Source organism: Mandrillus leucophaeus, unplaced genomic scaffold (genome assembly GCF_000951045.1).
Source record: "Mandrillus leucophaeus isolate KB7577 unplaced genomic scaffold, Mleu.le_1.0 Scaffold216, whole genome shotgun sequence".
Classification (NCBI taxonomy): Eukaryota; Metazoa; Chordata; class Mammalia; order Primates; family Cercopithecidae; genus Mandrillus; species Mandrillus leucophaeus.
In genome coordinates this window covers 2,486,293-2,504,973 of record NW_012102210.1, presented here as the reverse complement: position 1 = coordinate 2,504,973, position 18,681 = coordinate 2,486,293, and the positions used below count along the sequence as shown (strand labels likewise).

General features: G+C 57.0%; 2 protein-coding genes across 2 annotated transcripts in view; both read left to right on the top strand.

The window, feature by feature from the left end:
* RAB11FIP5 (RAB11 family interacting protein 5 (class I)) overlaps positions 1-16,717 on the top strand; it is a gene marked incomplete at its 5' end in the record, with an annotated part of 37,907 nt that extends 21,190 nt beyond the window's left edge. Inside the window, 5 exons of the mRNA XM_011980758.1 lie at positions 648-1,084; positions 1,215-1,914; positions 8,215-10,212; positions 13,703-13,892; positions 14,352-16,717. Coding sequence (XP_011836148.1) covers positions 648-1,084; positions 1,215-1,914; positions 8,215-10,212; positions 13,703-13,892; positions 14,352-14,555 — 3,529 coding nt within the window. The remainder of the gene's footprint in view (positions 1-647; positions 1,085-1,214; positions 1,915-8,214; positions 10,213-13,702; positions 13,893-14,351) is intronic.
* A 1,108-nt stretch (positions 16,718-17,825) lies between these two features.
* SFXN5 (sideroflexin 5) overlaps positions 17,826-18,681 on the top strand; it is a 130,817-nt gene continuing 129,961 nt past the window's right edge. Inside the window, exon 1 of the mRNA XM_011980676.1 lies at positions 17,826-18,454. Within this exon, the coding sequence (XP_011836066.1) occupies positions 18,353-18,454 (102 nt within the window). The 5' untranslated portion in view covers positions 17,826-18,352. The remainder of the gene's footprint in view (positions 18,455-18,681) is intronic.

The window sequence follows — 18,681 nt, the reverse complement described above, 5'->3', positions numbered from 1 at the left end:
GCCATTCTTGTCTGTTCCTCCATCTTGTAGAGGTATTCCCGACAGGGCTTGGGGTGAGTCAGTGTGTGAGTGAGGTGTGTGTGTGTGCGTGTATGTATGTGAGTGTATGCACTAGCATTCCTGTATTTCTGGCCCGGGGCCTCTGGGTGAGCTGTTCTTTCCTGGGCTCACGGGTGGCTGGGAGTAGAGCTTTGGCTGGGACTGGCCAGAGGAGATGATGTCAACAGGAAGAAATGTGGGTAGGTCTGTCTGTGCTGGGGCCTGGAGGTGGGAGGGCCCTCCCAGGCCCAGCCTCACCCCTCTGGGCCTCAGAGTTTCAGATGTAGGGGAGATGGGACAGAGTAGAGGTCTCTGAGCACCAGAAGGTCCTGGGGTGGGAGGGGGCATGGCGTGGTACCTACCTGGTGGTACCCAAGGAGCTTCCCCACTCAGGATGTGGTTTTCTCCATCATGGAATCGTTTTGGATAGTTTCTCAGCTGTGTCTGAAGCCTGGAAGCCTAGGCTGATGGGTCAGAGCAGGAGCCTTTGGGGAGAGGCTGTCAGTGGCTCTCAGAGCAAGGAGGGGTCCGGGCAGTGCCTGGTACTGGGCGGGAGCCAGGCTCCCTGGGCCCATGACTGAGTTCTGCCTGCTCCCCTCTTCTCACAGGTGGTACAAGCTGCACTCCAAGCCAGGCAAGAAGGAGAAGGAACGCGGCGAGATTGAAGTCACCATCCAGTTCACGCGCAACAACCTGAGCGCCAGTATGTTTGACCTGTCCATGAAGGACAAGCCAAGGTCCCCCTTCAGCAAGATCAAGGACAAGATGAAGGGCAAGAAGAAGTATGATCTGGAATCTGCCTCTGCCATCCTCCCAAGCAGCGCCATAGAGGATCCTGACCTGGGCAGTCTGGGCAAGATGGGCAAGGCCAAAGGCTTCTTCCTCCGCAACAAGCTGCGCAAGTCGTCCCTGACCCAGTCCAATACCTCGCTGGGCTCGGACAGCACCCTGTCCTCAGCCAGTGGGAGCCTGGCCTACCAGGGGCCTGGTGCCGAGCTCCTCACCCGCTCACCAAGCCGCAGCAGCTGGCTGTCCACTGAAGGGGGTGAGTAAGAATGGGGGTGCCGCCCTGGGGAGAGGGGGTACTGGCTTTCCCCTTGGGTGGTGGTGAAGGCCTGGGGCCAGGAAATGGGGCCTCTCTTCCTGCGAGCTAACTCGGTGTGTTTCCCCTGCAGGTAGGGACTCTGCACAGTCCCCCAAGCTGTTCACCCACAAGAGGACCTACAGCGATGAGGCCAGCCAGATGCGAGTGGCTCCTCCTCGGGCCCTTCTGGACCTTCAGGGCCACCTGGATGCTGCCTCCCGCTCTTCACTCTGTGTCAATGGGAGCCACATTTACAACGAGGAGCCCCAGGGCCCTGTGCGGCACCGCAGCTCCATCTCGGGCTCGCTCCCATCCTCTGGCTCCTTGCAAGCTGTCTCTTCCCGGTTGTCTGAGGAGGGGCCTCGTTCCACAGATGACTCCTGGCCCAGAGGCAGTCGTAGCAACAGCAGCTCGGAGGCAGTACTTGGACAGGAGGAGCCGAGTGCTCAGGCTAAAGTCCTGGCCCCTGGGGCCAGCCACCCTGGAGAGGAGGAGGGGGCCCGGCTACCAGAGGGCAAGCCAGTCCAGGTCGCCACACCCATAGTAGCCTCCTCTGAGGCTGTGGCAGAGAAGGAGGGAGCCCGGAAGGAGGAACGCAAGCCCCGGATGGGCCTCTTCCACCACCACCACCAAGGCCTAAGTCGGAGCGAGTTAGGGCGCCGAAGCTCTCTGGGGGAAAAGGGGGGTCCCACCCTGGGGGCCTCCCCACATCACTCGTCCAGTGGGGAGGAAAAGGCCAAGAGTAGTTGGTTTGGCTTGAGAGAAGCCAAGGACCCAACTCAGAAACCCAGGTACGTCATTGGCAAGACCAACTTTGCTCCTTGGGGAGGATGCTGGGGTGTGTGCTGCCTGGACCCTGGGGCAGGGAGGAAGGAGCGATGTGGACCCCGGGCAGGCTGCTGGGGCTCTGGCTTTGCATGGTTAAGTGGGGATGTCTCCCTAAGCCAAGCTTCGTTTTGTGCTCACGGACACAGGTGAGTTACGAGGGCACAGTGCTCTGAGAGTCCTATGGATGCAGGGGTCTGACTTCTCAGCCCTAGACCTTGCTGCATGAGTTGGCATGCCCACCCCCTGAGCTGGAGGGAAGCAGGAAAGGCCATTTGTGTGATTTCTTTGCTTCCTGACCTCCACCTCTTGCCCTCTGGCCTCAAGGTAAGGAAGCCTTGAGAGATGAGGACTGGAGACCGCACCCTCAGACTTCCCTTCCCCTCTCAGGAGCTAGAGGACTTCTCCCCAGCTGACTCTGTGATCGCTTCCCTCTGGGAGACGGGAGTCAAATAACTGAGGCTACCACTCCTTCCCCCATCCATTCACCCCCAGTTGCTTCCCCTGGCAAGAGGCTGTGGGCAGCTCCCATGAAATCTGTAACCCATCTCTGTCCTTGGAGACCTTGGGGGGTCTGGCCCTCTCTGATGTCTCTTGGTTTTGGGGAATGGCACCGTGGAAAGTGCTCGTGGCAGCTGCTCCATTTTGAATGTACTGAGTCCCCCAGTTCAGGCCCTGGGCAGAGCCCCTGATGCCCACCGTTTGCTTCCTCCTAATTCTGAGCCAGGGGAGGCTGCAGAATTGTATAGCAGGGTCCAGAGAGGGGCTCCAGGCACAGGTCATGGAAGCATGTGTCCCACCTTCCCAGGGGCCTGGGGCCAGCCCTCATGGGCAGCATCTGTGGCAGCCCTGGCCAGTGTGGTGAGAGCCACTGTTTCTCTCAACAAGCCTGCCCTTCCCACTCCATGGCTGCTTGGACAGGTTTAGAGGACAAACACAGTAGCAAGGGAGCAAAAGATAGGGCAGAGGAAAGACCCTGAACCTATTGCCTAGAGGGGAGAGGAATCTTGTAGTCTTGGCTTTTCGTTTCCCTTTGGCACTCTGAGTCTGTTGAGAGGAGTGGAGAGAGAGATGCAGGCCTTTGTAGGTTTGGGCCATGGTCAGCTGACAACCCCCGTTAGACCCTCATAGACAGGGGTGTGGGGGGTGGGTCAGTTTCAGGGGCATGCCACCCCCTGCCTCCCTTGCTTGGTATGGCAGCTCCTGTCCCTACTCACCAGAGCCCAGGCAAGCTGCTGGTCATCTGCGGCCTGGGAGAAGATTGGGAAGAAAGAAAAGGGGACAGGCCTTTCCCAGATGCCAGGCTGAGCTGGTGGCCCTGTGACAGCCAGCTAGAGGTATTTGGAGGTGGTAGGGTAGAGGGAGGTGGCAGGAGATCTGGACAGGGCATTTGCTGGGAGGAGCTGAGCGCCTGGATTGAAAGGGGCACAGACCACAGGCTCAGTGTGGTTGTCCGTATGGTGTCTCTGGGCCTTTTCTGGGGCAGGGTGAATGCTGAGGCCATTTGTAGGTGAGTGCCCAGGCTTTGGGCTTGGACTCCCGCAGGCTGTGAGTCTGTGGGGTTGTCACTGGCCTGGGGCACTTACAGTCTCCATCCTCTTTCTCCTGCTTCCCTATGTTTCCTAATGGCCTCTTGGAGTCTGGAGGATTTGGGTCACTGATGGCCGTAAGGAAGCTGAGGTTTCTGTCCTGCTCTCACTTGAATTCCAAGCCTTGTCTTTAGCAGGATGGAGGGCACTCAGCATCCCTCCCCAGATGGGGCCCATTTGCAGGTGGCGGCTGCAGGGCCAGGCTCTGTGGCCGTGCATTCAGATGGGGCGGGAGGGGCTGTGCTTTGGGTAAGATGGCCTGGCCTGGATAGATATGACACCTGGCCTTTGAGCTCAGTCAGCAGCATCCTAGCCTCGTGTGCCTTGCAGAGAAGGGAAGGCTGGCCTGGAAGAAAGGACTGTTGGCGCTTCCCCAGAGGGCTTGCTTAGGGCTTCTGAGGAGAGGAGAGGTGGGCTGCCTCACGGCAGGAAGCTGTGAGTTAGACCCAGAACTGGAGTGACTGAATGTAGCTGCAGCTGGGGCCTGGGGAGCCTGTCCCCAGGTCCAGAGATTGGGGGCCTCTGCCCTGGGGCTGCCATTGCAGATTGCAGGATGTTCCTCACTAGGAAGAACAGCGGCGCCCTCTAGTGCTCCCATGTGGCACTGATGCCCCACAGAGAGGCCCGGGGCTGAACGTGTTGAGTGTAGTATCCAGAGAAAGGCTGCTGCCGTGAGGAAGGAACAAATGAGGCTATGCAGGACTGAGAAGAGGGTTCTGCTGTTCCTCTGACGTGGCCTTTGTCTGCTGGGGTCCATGGTGGTCACACTGGGCCCCTATCAGTGTGTGCTGGAGTAGGGAGTAGGTAGTTGAGACCAAGCTTGTCTTGGCTGCAGAACTTAGCCTCATTCCCCTGCCCTGTTATGAGCCATTCACACTGAGCTGCAGTATGGGCTACTTCATGTGTGTTTGAGGACAGGCAAGACCACGCATGTTAAACCCACCAGGGCCAAAGTGGATTGTCTTTGTGTCTATCCCAGGTCATTCTTGTGTTCCCTTGATCCCCGTCCCCCACACTAACCATAGGACTCTATGCACAGAAGGGGATCAAATGTTGATTACAAAAACTTTTAAAGCTGGGAATAAGTGTGGTACAACATAGAGGTGAATGTATCATGCTGGTGGCCTCTGGCAATCTCTGCAGTGCCTCCTTGCACCAGGCATGGTGGGCAACAAGGTCCCTGTGGGCCTGGAATGTGCTGTGGCAGTGGAAGGAGGTTGGCTGCATTCTTGGTGGTGTAAATGAGTAACTATAATGTGTGCCCAGAGGCTTGGAGTTAGAGCAGCCTCACATCCTGCTTGTGCCTGTTCTGGCATGGTTACTGTATTAACAGTGTTCTGGTTTGGAAGATAAATGATACACTCTCCCTACTTACAGCTTACAAAGCCCCTCTGTCACCTCATTGTGCCCAGGTGATGTGAGAGGATGTGCCCGTCTCTTGGACATGTTTCCTGGACACTGAGCCCATCTCAGGAGGGTCAGGAGGTTGTGCCTCAGGAGGGAAGGCTGAAGGGCAGTGTTGCTGGAGGTTAGCGCGCCTCCAAGGCTGGCTTTGGCCTTTGGGGGATTGCCTGGTAGAGAACCTGTGCAGATCCACTTGCCATCTCTGGGACCAGTGTGTGGAAATGACAAGGACACAGGCTCTTTTCAGCCTAAGGAAGAGCTGTCTGCTAGTGACACCTGGCCTTCAGCTACAGAGGTAGCCCTGTGGTGTAGTGTTTAAGAAGAGGGGCTGTCGGGGTGAACAGGTGGTTCCTGTGTTGAGTGGCAGGTTCAACCAGTTGTTCAGGGCTTCCTGCAGGCAGTAAAGTTTTATTCCCTTAGGTTGAAGGGGCAGAGACATCTGGACTTCTGACTTCCTTCCCAGCATCTGATCCTAAAAGAGAAGACAAGTCAGTATATGTTGCTGCCCCCACCGCTTGGGGGTGGGGAGACTGTGCCAGGCCGGCACAGTGGGTTCTAGGATGCAGAGGTGTTTATCTGTTCTCAGAGCACGACCAGCAAAGACAAGCACACGTGGGAATATGTCCCTGACCTGGGCCAGGTGGAGTGGGAGGGAGATGTTTTGAAGTGAGAACCTTCAGAATGTGCACGTGGTGTGGAGCAAGGGAGAGGAAGGCATGAAGGAGGGATGTGTTACCAGATAGGAGGACGGACAGGATGCCCTCAGAAGTACTGCTGGCTCTGTAAAGCCTGCCAGGCCTGGTGCTTGGAGTCCCTTCCTCCAGGGAGAGCCCTTTGCTAATTCCATACCAACAGGTTTGTGTGTACCTCTGGGGAGCTGGCAGGGAGAGGGAGGTTGCCGAGCCTACCCTGGGGCTCCCAGTCTACTCCCGTGCCGTTCTTGTCCCTGCAGTTCTGACTGCCAGCCAGGTTGCTGAAAGACTGCAAGGGTGAGTGCAGGCCAGGTTAGGGCTGAGGGGGCAGAGCTAAGCATGGTGCTTTTAATGTTGATGGGACTCTCTTCCTTCAGACGACTGTGGCCTATTGTCATAAAGGGGGCTGGGAGAGAAGTAGCTCAGAGTGCTCTAGCCCTGTTCCTGGGGGCCCGGGTGCTGTAGGCAGGGTTGGGCTGGGTGTGGTATGGATGCTCTAATGGCAAGTGGGCTGAGGTCAGGCTCTTGACTTGGTCGTGGTGTATGTTGCTTCTCACTCCCTTTGGTCCCCAAGGCAGGCATGTGTGCCTTGGCCTGGGGCTTCTCTGGAATGAAGGGAGAAATGGCATCTGCTGGCGTTGAGGCTCTGGGCCCACGATTCTTCCTCTTTTGGCATCTTCACCATGACCATAGAAGCAGGGTAGTGTAGTGGGAAGCCCAGGTAGGGTGGGAACAGGTAGGAGTTTTTACCTCCCTCTCCCTCCATCTTTAGGTGGAGGGGATGAGACTGAGAATTTACCCTTGGATGGGGAGTTATTGTAAGGGGAAAAATAGGGTCAGGAGACTCTCTGGAAGCTGATTCTTATGAGAAATCCATGGGTTTGGGACCTGGCTGTGTTCTACCTGTGAGGCTGACCTTCCTGCTCTCAGAAGCATCTTTGGAGCCACCTGTGCCTCTGTTTGGTTGGGCTCCTTCCTGTGTTCCGCCCCTGGTGGTAGTTGCCGCCTGACCTGCCTCAGCCCACCTCTGTGTGGGTCTGCCCTCTTTGGGCCCTGGGTTCCCGGAAGAATCCAGGCAAGCTCCAGACAGCTCATACTCTTGCCACAGGTGCCCTTCCTACCCCAAGCCATACTCCTTATGGGCTGGCTGGCAAAGCCTGGCTTCTGCCCCTTCAGTACTCACTGCCCACATTTCCTGTGGAAGAAGCTGGTTGGCTTGAAAAGTTGGATGTGTAGGGGTTTCCCCAGGATATTTCCACCTGGACAGGCAGGGGCCAAGAAACAGGGGTCCTGGAAGCTTACAGCCAGGGCTGGGAGACCGGCCATGAGGAGGGAGACTGCTCAGACAGCAGAGGGTGAGGCCACCGAGGTCTGCCTCTGACGGTGGCTCAGTGGCAAGGCAGCCATTTTTTCTGGCCTTCTGTCTGTGTCCTGGGGAAGTGACAAACTCTAGTTTGAGAGCATGCCCCTGCCAGCATCTCTGGAGTCGGCTGCACTCTGTGGATAAGCATCAGTGCCGGAGTCGTTCCTCCCAGAAAGGACCCTGGCCTGGACAAATGAAGGCCAGCACCTGTTCTCCAGTGTCCTAAGAGCACCTTCCCTGTCCCCCATCCCCAGAGTCCCTGAGAAGCCCCTGGTGACATCCAGAGTTGCTGCTGCTGCCACACTGCCAACCTTGGGAGACAAAGTCTGGACCATCAGGGAACCTGTTGGTTGATGTTCTCCATAGGTGGCTTATCTTCCTTAGCCAGTTAGGCTACCCCTCAAAGAAACAAGACACCTTGTCACACCAGATGACAGCCCGTCATTACTTCTGCTTCTGCAAGGGATCAATAGAACCCAGGCTGTTTCAAGTGTCAGAATTCCAGGTGCCCTGCTAGGTCCTATAAGTTCTGGCTTTGTCCAGCCAGATACCTAGGCCTGGCCTTTCTCTGATCTCTTTATCCCCCCATGCCAGCTGGTGTTTTCTTTGCTTTTAGTCCTAAAAGGGGCCAGGCATGGTGGCTCATGTTTGTAATCCCAGCACTTTGGGAGGCCAGGTGGGCAGATCACGAGGCCAGGAGTTAGAGACCAGCCTGGCCAACATAGTGAAACCTCATCTCTCCTAAAAATACAAAAATTATTCAGGTGTGTTGGTACACGCTGAGGCACGAGAATGGCTTGAGCCCAGGAGGCGGAGACTCTATCTCAAAAACAAAAAAACAAAAAACGGGATGTAAGGTGCTTTCAGATTAGTTTTCCCAGACGTGAATTGCTTGTTGAGTAGAACCTTAGAAGCTTCAGCATGGGATAGAGGAAAGAACACTTGGTTAGGTTTGGATCCTCCCTGTCAGATGAGATGATTTCTCTCCGGGGTTGGAGTGAGGATTAAAGTAACTCCGCTCAGCATCTTTCTCCTTGGGAGGCACTTGATAATGTTACATGTTGGGGTCTTCCCTCTGTAACCTGGCCCAAGTAGGTAAATCCAGCCTATGTGTGTGTTGTGGCCCCTGGTCCCGAAGCAGGGGGTGGGCGTGGGACTCAGGGACCTTTCCAGTCTTGGCATTAACCAGGAGGCTCACGGTTTTGTCTCCCTCCACAGCCTGGACGTGTCTCCTCAGGTAGAATCTGACCCAGCTGCTCTTCCTCACCACCTCCCCTGCTCCCCCTGGGCTCCGGCCCCTCCCACTCCTGCTCCCACTGCTGCTCCCATGCTAAGCACTAACCTTTTTGCAGCCGCCTCCCCTGCTGCTGCCACTGCCGCCGCCGCCACCACCACCACCACCGCCACCCCTGAAGCCACCCCACCTGGATTATTGGGTCTTACCAACCCGTTCCTCACCTCTTTGCAGAGCAACCCCTTCTTCGAGGAGCTCATAGCCGACATAGCACTAAACTCTCCTTCACCTGCTCCCTCTCTCCCCAGTGCCTCGAGGGCCAGCCCCACCCCCCTGGCCTCCCCTGGGAAAGCCCTGCCTGAGTGGGACAACACCTTCAACGTCTTTGCTGCCAGCAGGCTGCGTCCAGAGGCCAGGAGCGAGATCCTGGCCCCTGCAGGAGTGGGGCTGGAGGCGGCAGGGCTGCAAGACCCAGGCCACGGGGCCATGACTGCGAAGGCAGCTGAGCCCCAGGGAGACCCTGGGGGAGGAGGAGGAGGAAGAGGTGGGAGCAGCGTGTGGCTGGAGCCCAGGGTTCCTCTGGACTTGGGACCGGACCACGAGAGCATGAGTGCGGCTGACCCGGGGCCCCTCGGGTTGGTAGGGGCCGGCCTGCCCTCCTCGTCAGCCCAGCTGCAGCTGAGAGCCTCAGCCTCAGAACCAGACAGGGAACTGCCAGCCCCAGAAGGGGAAGCAGGGCAGAGTCCGGCAGACAGTGGGACATCTCTATTTAGCTCCCCAGAAGTGATCAGTGTGTGGGAGAGGCTGCCGGGCCCAGACAGCGCTGCTGAGGGCCAGGACGATGAGTCCTCCCGAGGCGAAAACCAGCTTTGCCCTGACGTCGAGACAGCTGACGATGCCTGGCCTTGGGATGTGGTCACCATTTCTCCTGCAGCTGAGACGGCCTCACTAGTCTTGCGGGGAGAGTCTGATGAGCCTCCTCCCCAGGTGCAGCCTGAATCACCAGAAACTGTGAGCCCCAAGGGGAGCGAGGGGCTTCCCCCACTGGAGCCCGAGCCTAAACCTGAGTGGGTGTCTGACAAGGGGCTGCAGCCCAGCACCCCACCTCCCAAGCCACCGCGCCTCTTCACACCCTCAAGATCTCAGGAGGAGGAGGAGAAGGCCACAGTGGGGCTGAGTAACAGGGGTCCAGAGACAGAGGGAGAAGATGCCTCCCTAAGTACACTGGTTGTTGGTCCCTCGGAGACCAAGGAGGAGGGAAAGAAGCATGAGTCGGAGGAGTCTGACAGCTGTTCCTCTGCAACCCTGCTGGGCCAACCTGGCCTGGAAGAGCTAGTGGAGGACGCCAGCCCCCCTGTGTCTGGGCCCTGCCTGTCTGCACCCACCAGCTGCCCTGAGGGTCCTGCCCCCATACCCTGTCACTCAAAGAGCTTGACTCTTCAAAGTCAGCACATCTGGGGGGCTCCAGAGGTTGGAGAAGGCCCTGAGGCTCCTGAGGCCCAGGGCCAGGATCCAGTAGGAGAGGGGCTTGGGTCCCTGTCAGTCACCTCCCAGCAGGCTGATGTGTGGGTCTCCAAGGAAGATGCCTTGAACCCCTTCTTGTTTCAGGGGAGCCGAGATCCTCCCAGCCTCTCATCTGCATCCCCGCCAGGGTCGAGGGAATCTTCTATTCATTCTGGTCCAGAAGAGCTGCCCACTCCCCCAGAGCCTGACTTTCCACCGCCCCCTCTCCCGCCTTGGGCCAGCCACCACCGTGGGGGGCCCAGCCCTCCATGCTCTCCCCGGTCTGGAGCCCGGCCCCTGACCACCTCCTCCGCACCACCAGGGGAGCCAGCCTTACTCCCTGGCCCCCTTGAGCCCTCCCCACCTGGGGGCTCCCCTGCCCTACTTAGGGAGGACCTCGCTGCAGCCACCCCAGCCTCCCCGCTTGTGCTTCTGCCCTTGGAGACACGACCAGCTGAGGAGCCACAGCCCAGTGCCAGGTGAGCATCCATGCCCAGAACACTGTCCAGGAGGAAGGGGGTGGACAGGGGGCAGAACAGCCCAAGGGACTAAGGGGTTCACACTCCAGCCTCATCCTTTGTGGGCAGGTGAGGGTCTCTTTTACTCCAGGGGCAAGACGGTACAGGCTTTGAAGACAGGAGCTTTCTATGGTACCACCTCTGAAGCTGCCTTCTTGGGACTTGGGATAATCAAGGCAGACCCCCACAAGCCAGGGGTTAGGAGAACAGCACTGATGAGGTGCAGGGCATAAGGAATGAAGTGGGGAGAGCCGATGTGGGCTGGCAGGGAAGGAGAGCTGTGCTGTAGGCCCTTCCGGAGTGTGTGCACTCGGCCGCAGGGGAACTGTGGGCGAGGGGGCGGTGGAACTTGTCAAGCAGGGGGCAGGTCTTGGGGCAGACCGTGGCAGAGCAGGCTGACAGTGGAGGCTTGAGCAGTCTCCTGTTCTGCTAGAGTGAGGGTGCAGGCTGGGGAAGGCAGAGAGCCAGAGGAGGGACCAGCACTTAGGTCAGAGAGAAAGCTGCAGACACCTTCAGAAGAAAAAGGAAAACTCAAACACTTCACACATATGTAACTCTCAGAAGAAAGGTTCCCCACCCGCAGCAGTAGCTTCATTAGTTTGCGTTTGGTGCCTTTCAGGGGGTGGTTCCGATGCATTTAGGACCGCTGAGTGGACAGCAGATGCCTGTGTGACTGTGCTCACTGTGGCATTGGGAGGTTTGGAAGAATTATGAAGCTGTGACCTCACCGGCTGGCTGGTCAGGGGTGATGTGAGCAGAGGCCTGGAGACTCAGGGCACTGGGAGGTGATGGGGTGTGACTTAGAAGGCAGCAAGTCCCTCTGGGACGATAGCGTCCTAGGAGGACCAAGTGAAGGAGGGGAGAGCAGGGCAGGGCGTGGGGCTTGGAGAGCAGAACAGGCTCCAGCACTGGCCTCCCGACCAGGCACTCGTGTTTGGTCATCCACATTCACTGAGCCTACTATGTGTCAGACACTGAACAGGTGAAAGACACTGTCCCCACTCTATTCCCAAGGAATGTCTAGTCCACTGGGGGAAGATAAAGTGGACCCAAGAAGGGAAGAAACCCCAAGGGGCCAGAACTACATATGGGAAGTGGGTAGGAGGGAGTCCAGGCTGCCCCCAGTGTCCCTCCCTGGTGGTGGTGGTGACTCTGCTCCCTTGAGGTGAGGGAGAGGACGTGGGGGAGCTGGCGGTTGCAGTGTCCTCGGCTGGCCTTGCTCTCTGCCAGCATGACCTCTAATCATATTTGCCACTTTTTATAAGTTTTATTCTTCCCAGAGTTGGCTTCATGTCTGTACTGGGCTTGTTCCTTCTGTTATGAAGTAGATGGGCCAAATAGAGCTGTCTCATTCCTCAAAGGAAGAAATGGAGCCCATGAGAGCCGCAGGGTTTAGGATCCCGGATCCCTCTGATGTAAGGGGACAAACAAGCCAAGGCCTCCCGGCCCCTCATTCAAGGCACTTTTATACTACACTGGTCATCCTCCCCTTCCCTGGCACAGCCCGTAGGTGGCATTAGAGCTGCTTTTATACCCCATCCCTAGCGCAGGCTCCTAGGTGGCAGGAAAGGGACTGAGATGCATTCTTTCTCTCTGCTGTCTGCCCAGAGCCTGGGTGCTCTGCCGCTCTTCCCAATTTGTGAGAATGAATGCATGGATCTAGCCTGAGAGTCTCTGGGTCTGGGTGACCCTTCCTTCAGTGGAGTTCAGGGCCTTGGACTAAGCCATTTTGCATTCTACTCCTGAATGGTCTAAATCCTCTGTGAAGTAAGCATAGATTCATAAGACGTCCCCTGGGTAGGATAGTTGATCTAGGGGCCTGATGCAGTTTATGTTATAGTTTATGTAACTGTCACAGGGTGCTGGAGGATCCCAGAGAAGGGTCATCTTAGCCTGGAGGAATCAGGAAGGCTTCCTGGAGGAGGTGGCCTTGCACAACTGTGAAATATGAGTAGGAATTAGTGAGCCAGTGGGAGGAAGGGGCAGTGTTGTTCCAGACAGAAGAATAGCTTTTGTAAGAGCTTGGTAAGAATGTGGCTGGGAGAGTAGTGGACCATGAAGAAAGGACAAGGACCAAATTGTGTGAGAGATTGTATTTTCTTACCTTGATAGAAGCCATTAAAGGATTCTCAGGCTTTGGACATGCTGAGATCATTATCCTGCAGCAGAGTGGTTGGAGTTGGGCAAGACTGAGATGGAGGAGCTCATTTAGTGGCTGTGGCTAGAAGGAAGGTTTAAGCATTGGCTTGGAGAGGAGCAGGGTCGCTTAAGAAGGTAGGAAGGTGGCAGTGCTTGATTGTTAAGGCTGAGGCTGAAGAGGATGAGCCAGAGGAACTCCTAGGCTTCTGACTTTCTGACCTGAGCCGGTGGGGGGCCAGAGGTTCTCCTCACTGCTCGGGCAGCACAGAGGAGGTGTGGTGGGGAGTGGGATGCACCTGAGGGGGAACCCAGGGAGCAAGCCAGCCTGCACCTGACTCTGCAGGTCTGGAGTCCAGGGAGTGAGGTCTGGGTTAGAGATGGAGATTAGGAGGGTGGTAGGATCCAGAGAGGAGGAGAGGAGAGAACCCAAGGGCAGACTAGCAGTTGTTAAGACTGAGAAGGGGCTGTGGGGTTGGAAGACGAGATGGAGGTCTTGAAGGGAAAGGGAGGCGAGCAGCCCAAAGGAAGGAGTGCTTCAAGTGTCGGCTCGACAGAGGTCAGTGAGGTGAGAACCAGCAGGGCTTGGTGACCTCAACAAGTCCACTTGTGGTGGGCCAGTAGAGACCGACATCCTGTTCTAATGGGTTAAGGAGTCAATGAAAGGTAAGAAATTACACAAATGTAGTCTCCATGCTGCTGCGGAGAGGCTTGGGTGAGAAGAAAGGGGAACGTGACTAGGAATGATAGCTAGAGCAAATACAAGGTCAAGGGAGGGTTTTTGCAGGGCTCTGTAAATGCTGATGGGAAGGAACCCCTAGAGAGAGCTGGGTGACCAAGTGTCCCAGTTTGCCCAGGTTTTAGCACTCAAAGTCTCATGTCCTGGGAATCCTCACAGTCCTGGGAAAACTGGGAACTTGGAAGGGTTGGTCACCGCACTAGAGAAAGGTTACAGTATAGAAGAAAAAAGAGGGAAGATGGCTGGAGGAGGGTGTCCCTGACAGAGGCTGGGTACAGGTGCACAGGAGTCTATAGTATGGCCTTTGCTGTCCCTGTGAAAGGGCCAGGTCACCGGGTGAATGAGGGAGTGAAACGGGAGGGAGCAGGTGGTGGGGTGGGGATTGAGGCCAGCCCAGGGGGTTGCTCAGGAGTACTGGACACGGCTGCCCTGAGACCTTGACTCTGTAGGGGCAGCTACTACCCAGTGCTGGGCTTTCTGTCCAGCAGACCTGGAGGCTCCGCAGGGAGAGCAGCCCCACTTTTGACCCGTGCCACCCTTCTCTTTGTGTAACCCATCTCTTGTATGTCTTTGCAGTCCCCACCCCGTGAAGCCCCTCAGTGCTGCCCCTGTGGAGGGCAGCCCCGACAGGAAGCAGTCCCGCTCCAGTCTGAGCATAGCCCTGAGCAGTGGGCTGGAGAAGCTCAAAACAGTAACATCTGGGAGCATTCAGCCTGTGACCCAGGCCCCCCAGGCTGGCCAGATGGTGGACACCAAGAAGCTGAAGGTAAGGCCCAGCAAGGTGTGGGGGTCATCTGACAGAATATGTGGTGGAGTCTCAGAGCTTGATCCTGGGGAGGGTGGGGCAGGGAGCAGGCCAGGTCCCCCATGTCAGAGTCCTGAAGCCAGTTAGGGCGCCTCTGGCATTGGAGACAGGCAGCCCGGGGCCTTGCGGTGGTGAAACTTAGGTGTTGGTGGGCAGGGCAGCAGGCAGGCGGGCAGGGGGGCAGGCAGGGGCGCAGGCAGGCCTAGGGCTCCCCTGCTCACTGTCTTCGGTCCGGCCTCAGGACTCAGCTGTGCTGGACCAGTTAGGGCGCCTCTGGCATTGGAGACAGGCAGCCCGGGGCCTTGCGGTGGTGAAACTTAGGTGTTGGTGGGCAGGGGCGCAGGCAGGCGGGCAGGGGGGCAGGCAGGCGGGCACCCCGGCCTAGGGCTCCCCTGCTCACTGTCTTCGGTCCGGCCTCAGGACTCAGCTGTGCTGGACCAGTCAGCCAAGTACTACCACCTGACCCACGATGAGCTCATCAGCCTGCTCCTGCAGCGGGAGCGGGAGCTGAGCCAGCGGGACGAGCATGTGCAGGAGCTGGAGAGCTACATCGACCGGCTGCTGGTGCGGATCATGGAGACCTCACCCACACTGCTGCAGATCCCCCCGGGCCCCCCCAAATAGCCTTCCTCACCCCACCCCCAGGAGGGTTGGCATGGACCTGCTGCTGCCCGCCCTCCCTCCTGCTGAACTCTCTCATCTGCAGTGGGGCATCGTCTGTCTTGCCTTGTCACTCCTTGTTCCTCTCCCTCCTGCCTTGACTGGGGCTGCTGGAAGGGGGGCCCTCTGGATTCCCTTTGGAGGCATCAGGTTCTGTGCACAATTTGTGTATCTTTGGGAGCCCTGGGTCTTTCCCACCTGCCTGTTTTCATACCCCTCAGCTTTGGGGGCCCCAGGGAATTGGAACTCTTCCCCCAAGACAGAGCAGGGGTGAGCTGTAGCTTGATGCGGTAATCTGGGACAAGACTGGTTACTAGCACATACTTTATTACCCCCCAAGGATGGTCAGCCATTTCTTCCCACAGCCAAAGCCCCATCCCCTTCACTTCCCTCCAATCCCTGGAGGGGCTTCTAGTATTCCTGGGACAGCGACCACGCTGCCTATTTATCTGTGAGTTATGGGCAACCAGGGTGCCTGCTCTTCAGCCTCACACCCATTCTCCTGAGAGCAAGGAGCCTGTGTGGTCTGGGTCAGTCTCTGCCATGTCCTGAGTCTGTTTCAGTCTGGTGCTGTTTGTGGGGCGAGTGTCGTGTGGACAGAGGTGGATGATGTGTGTGCTTCAGGCTGCTCCCTGCCTCCTCTGACCTTTCCACAAGTGTCACATGGGAAAGTGTGGGGTGCAGGGGCGGGTGCGGGGAGAATACCTTTTTGCTTTTCGAGCTCTTGACCACCTCCAATGTGTAGACTCCTCCAGGCTGGGGCTTGGGGCTGCTTATGTTTTGGGGATCAAGCCTCCATGTCTATTCTTGTTGCCTGTCCAGATGCCAAAACTCTGTGTTACTGCAGGGTTTGAACTTTTGGAAACCAATTAAAATGTGCCTTTTGTGTGCGGGGTCAAGAGCCCCTGGATGTCGACCTCTCCCGCTGTGTGGCGTCCCCCTCCCACCTGTTGAGTACATAGGGATGGCTCTCTCAGGGCCCTGGGAATGGGAATGGGCAGCCCTACTGTGGGCTCTTCCCCTCCCCTGGAGTTAATCTCTTGATCTGGCCAAGTTGCTGCTCCCTCAGACTTCCTGCTGTCTTCTCCTCCTTCAACCCCAATAGGAGGATCCCAGGATAAACACTGCTGGGCAGGCAGGCAGGCAGGCAGGCAGGCCGGCCGGCCTGGGGCTGCCCTGCTCACTCTCATTCTGTTTGGCCTCAGGACTTAGCCATGCTAGACCAGTCAGCTTGCCTGGAAGTGGGAGGTCCCACTATGCCTGTGGGAGACACCTATACTTAGGAAAAAGCCTTTGTTGTCCTCCCATCCATCCACTAAGCTGCTGTCTCAGCCTGTCCCTTCTGCCCCAGGGGCTTGCCTGCAGTGCACTTTGAAATGAAGTGTCTGTCATTTGGCCCAGCCCCTGGTTTGCTCGCAGAAAACGTGGTAGGATTCCCCAAGGCATCTGCAGGGAACTTTGGCGGCTTGGGGCACCCTGAATTAGCAAAAATGGGGGGGGTGACGAGGTGCTGAAGGAGGATACTTATGGCTTAGTAAGGAGGCAAGAGCTCCTCTGGGACCACCACTTCTTCAGGAGAGGGCCTGTGGGCTTGCTTTTGGAAGGCCTCAGGCAGACACGTGCCCTCTGGGTGATGTCTGTCTGCCGCCAGGATGGAGCAGAGGAGCGCTACACATGGAGGAAAGCGCCTGTAACGTTATCTACCTTAAACTCCACTCATCAAAGCTGAGAAAAGTGTCCACTGGTCCCCAGGGTTTCAGTCATGCTTTTGGGGGTCATTGGGTATTAGAGAAGTAAGTACCTTTTCTGAGAGCAGGGAGTCACCCCCCCTACTGGGGATTCCTCTGGGCTTTATTCAGTCCCAGCCCAGGCCCTGACCTTTGATTGTGGGCCTCCCTAATGCCCAGGGCATGGATGGCTTCAGAGGAGTTGTTGAATTGAAGCCCAGGGTCCTTGTTGATGTTTCTTCTCCTAGCCACACTTGGAGGAGAGTTGCAGGTGGGTTGGGCAGGGAGCAGGAATGGTTCTGCTTTGCTGTTTGTCTTCCTAGTTGTAAGGCTCTTTATAAAGAGCTTGTTCTTCATGTTTTAAGCACTTTATGAAGAATAAAACATTCATGTACTGCAGGTGGCTCTGTTGTGTTCCTGTTTTGGAATGAACAGGTACAGGAGGCTGCTGTGGGAGAAGGCACCTTAAATCAGGGTGATGGGATTCTTGGATGGCCCTGTCCCTGCCCTGACATCAGGGCAGTAACACAGTGTTGCCCAGTAGCCTGAACTTAGTATTTTCTGACTCCCAGGATACCCACATTTATTGTGCACCTAAGATGGGCCCATTTATTGGTAATACAGAAGGTAAGAAATAGATTCCTATTCTCAAATTGCATGGTCTAGCAGGGGAAGATAAGATACAAATCCAAGATACAAATTGTTCTTCATGGCTAGCTAAAATCTCCCTCCAGCTTTATGAAAAGTATTTCTTGTGGTTCAACTACTAGAGGATGAAAAACTTTGACTGCCACAGCCCGTGTAGTGTCCAGAAACACTGGCAGACATGAGCCAAACCTGCAGTCCACCATGAGACTAATGAGACCCAAAGTGGGGTTCCCTAGAAGAGCAAGTATTTCTACTGTCATCTTGGGCAAAAGAGGCAGCTTCTCCACTCCCCAAGTCTGGCTCACTGACCAGGTAATTCAGCTGGGAATCTTCAGCTAATCCATTCTACAACTGTGTGTGTTCATTATCCATGCTGGTGCTTACTCCACAACCTGTGATACTCCCCCTTACCTAACGCCCTCCCCACCCGCCCTAGTCCCAGGTTCTTCTCCTGCCCGGGAATTAGGCCCAGGAGGGATCTTCCTTGGTTGGCCAGACAAGGTGAAGGCTGTCAGGGCTCTTAATCCCCCACTGATGAGCTCACAGCCAACACTTACTTGAGTCTCTACTGTGAGCCCTCTTACGTCTGGCTCAGAAAACTGAAGTGAATCAAAAAGTCATAGCCCCTGCCCTGTGAACCTTACAGTAAGAAAGACTATCCAGAACATTAAGTAATTGTGAGTGCAAAAGAGAAGTGCTGGGTGCCACGGAGCCTCTATGGGATTTTGTGGAAGCAGAGTGATGGACTGGGAAATGCAATGTTTAGGCTAAAGCCAGAAAGAGAGCCAGCATCAGGCGAAGATTTAGTCTTCTCGGTACAGAATGTTCAGGGGTCGCGGGGTGGGCAGGCCCCAGCATGCTCCAGGAACTGAGTGTCAGGACAGCGGGAGAGCACAGGACGAGTGGGCAGGGTGGCGACGGAGGAAACGACGAGAAGGTTCCGCAGTGCAACTCTTTGCAGAAAGCCTTCTGCGGTTAACCCTACTCTGCCTGGAGTCTTTGCCCATCTGGTCCCAAGTCGGGCCCACTTGAATGGGACCCTTCTGGGCTGCCTGGCCCCAGGAGCGACGCCCACGGCAGCCACTCTAACTTCTGGGGACAAGTAAGCAGCGAGGGGCGGCACGTGGTCGTCGAACAGGAACACCCTTCCTGGGCTGCCGACCTTGCACCTTGCAACGCGGACAGCGGGCACCGAGACCTCCCCGCACGGCCGCAACTCTCTGCAGTCTAGGGTTGCAAGCCTCGGGACGCGAAAAACTACACTCCCCACAACCCCTTGCGCCTCCCGCTCGCTGCGGTTGCTTAGGGCCAATCGGGAGAGGCAGCTGTGGCGGGGGCCGAGGAGGGACATTTTAAAAGAGCCGGAGATTGCGGGCGTCAGTGGCCATGGCGGATACAGCGACTACAGCATCGGCGGCGGCGGCTAGTGCCGCTAACGCCTCGAGCGATGCACCTCCTTTCCAACTGGGCAAACCACGCTTCCAGCAGGTGAGGACCGGGCTGTGGTCTGCGGGCCGGCGGGTGGCAGAGAGACGACCAGCAAACTCCCCTCCAAAGTCCCCTTCCGCCCGAGGGTCTCCCACCGGCGGCCAGCGGAGCCTGCAGCTAGCCCAGGGGGGACTTCGGCCACAGCCACCCTTTTCCCATTGGTCAGCGGGGCGGGCACGGACTCTCACCGTGGCTTCCCATTGGTCCTTGGCGCCGTCACTCCCCGG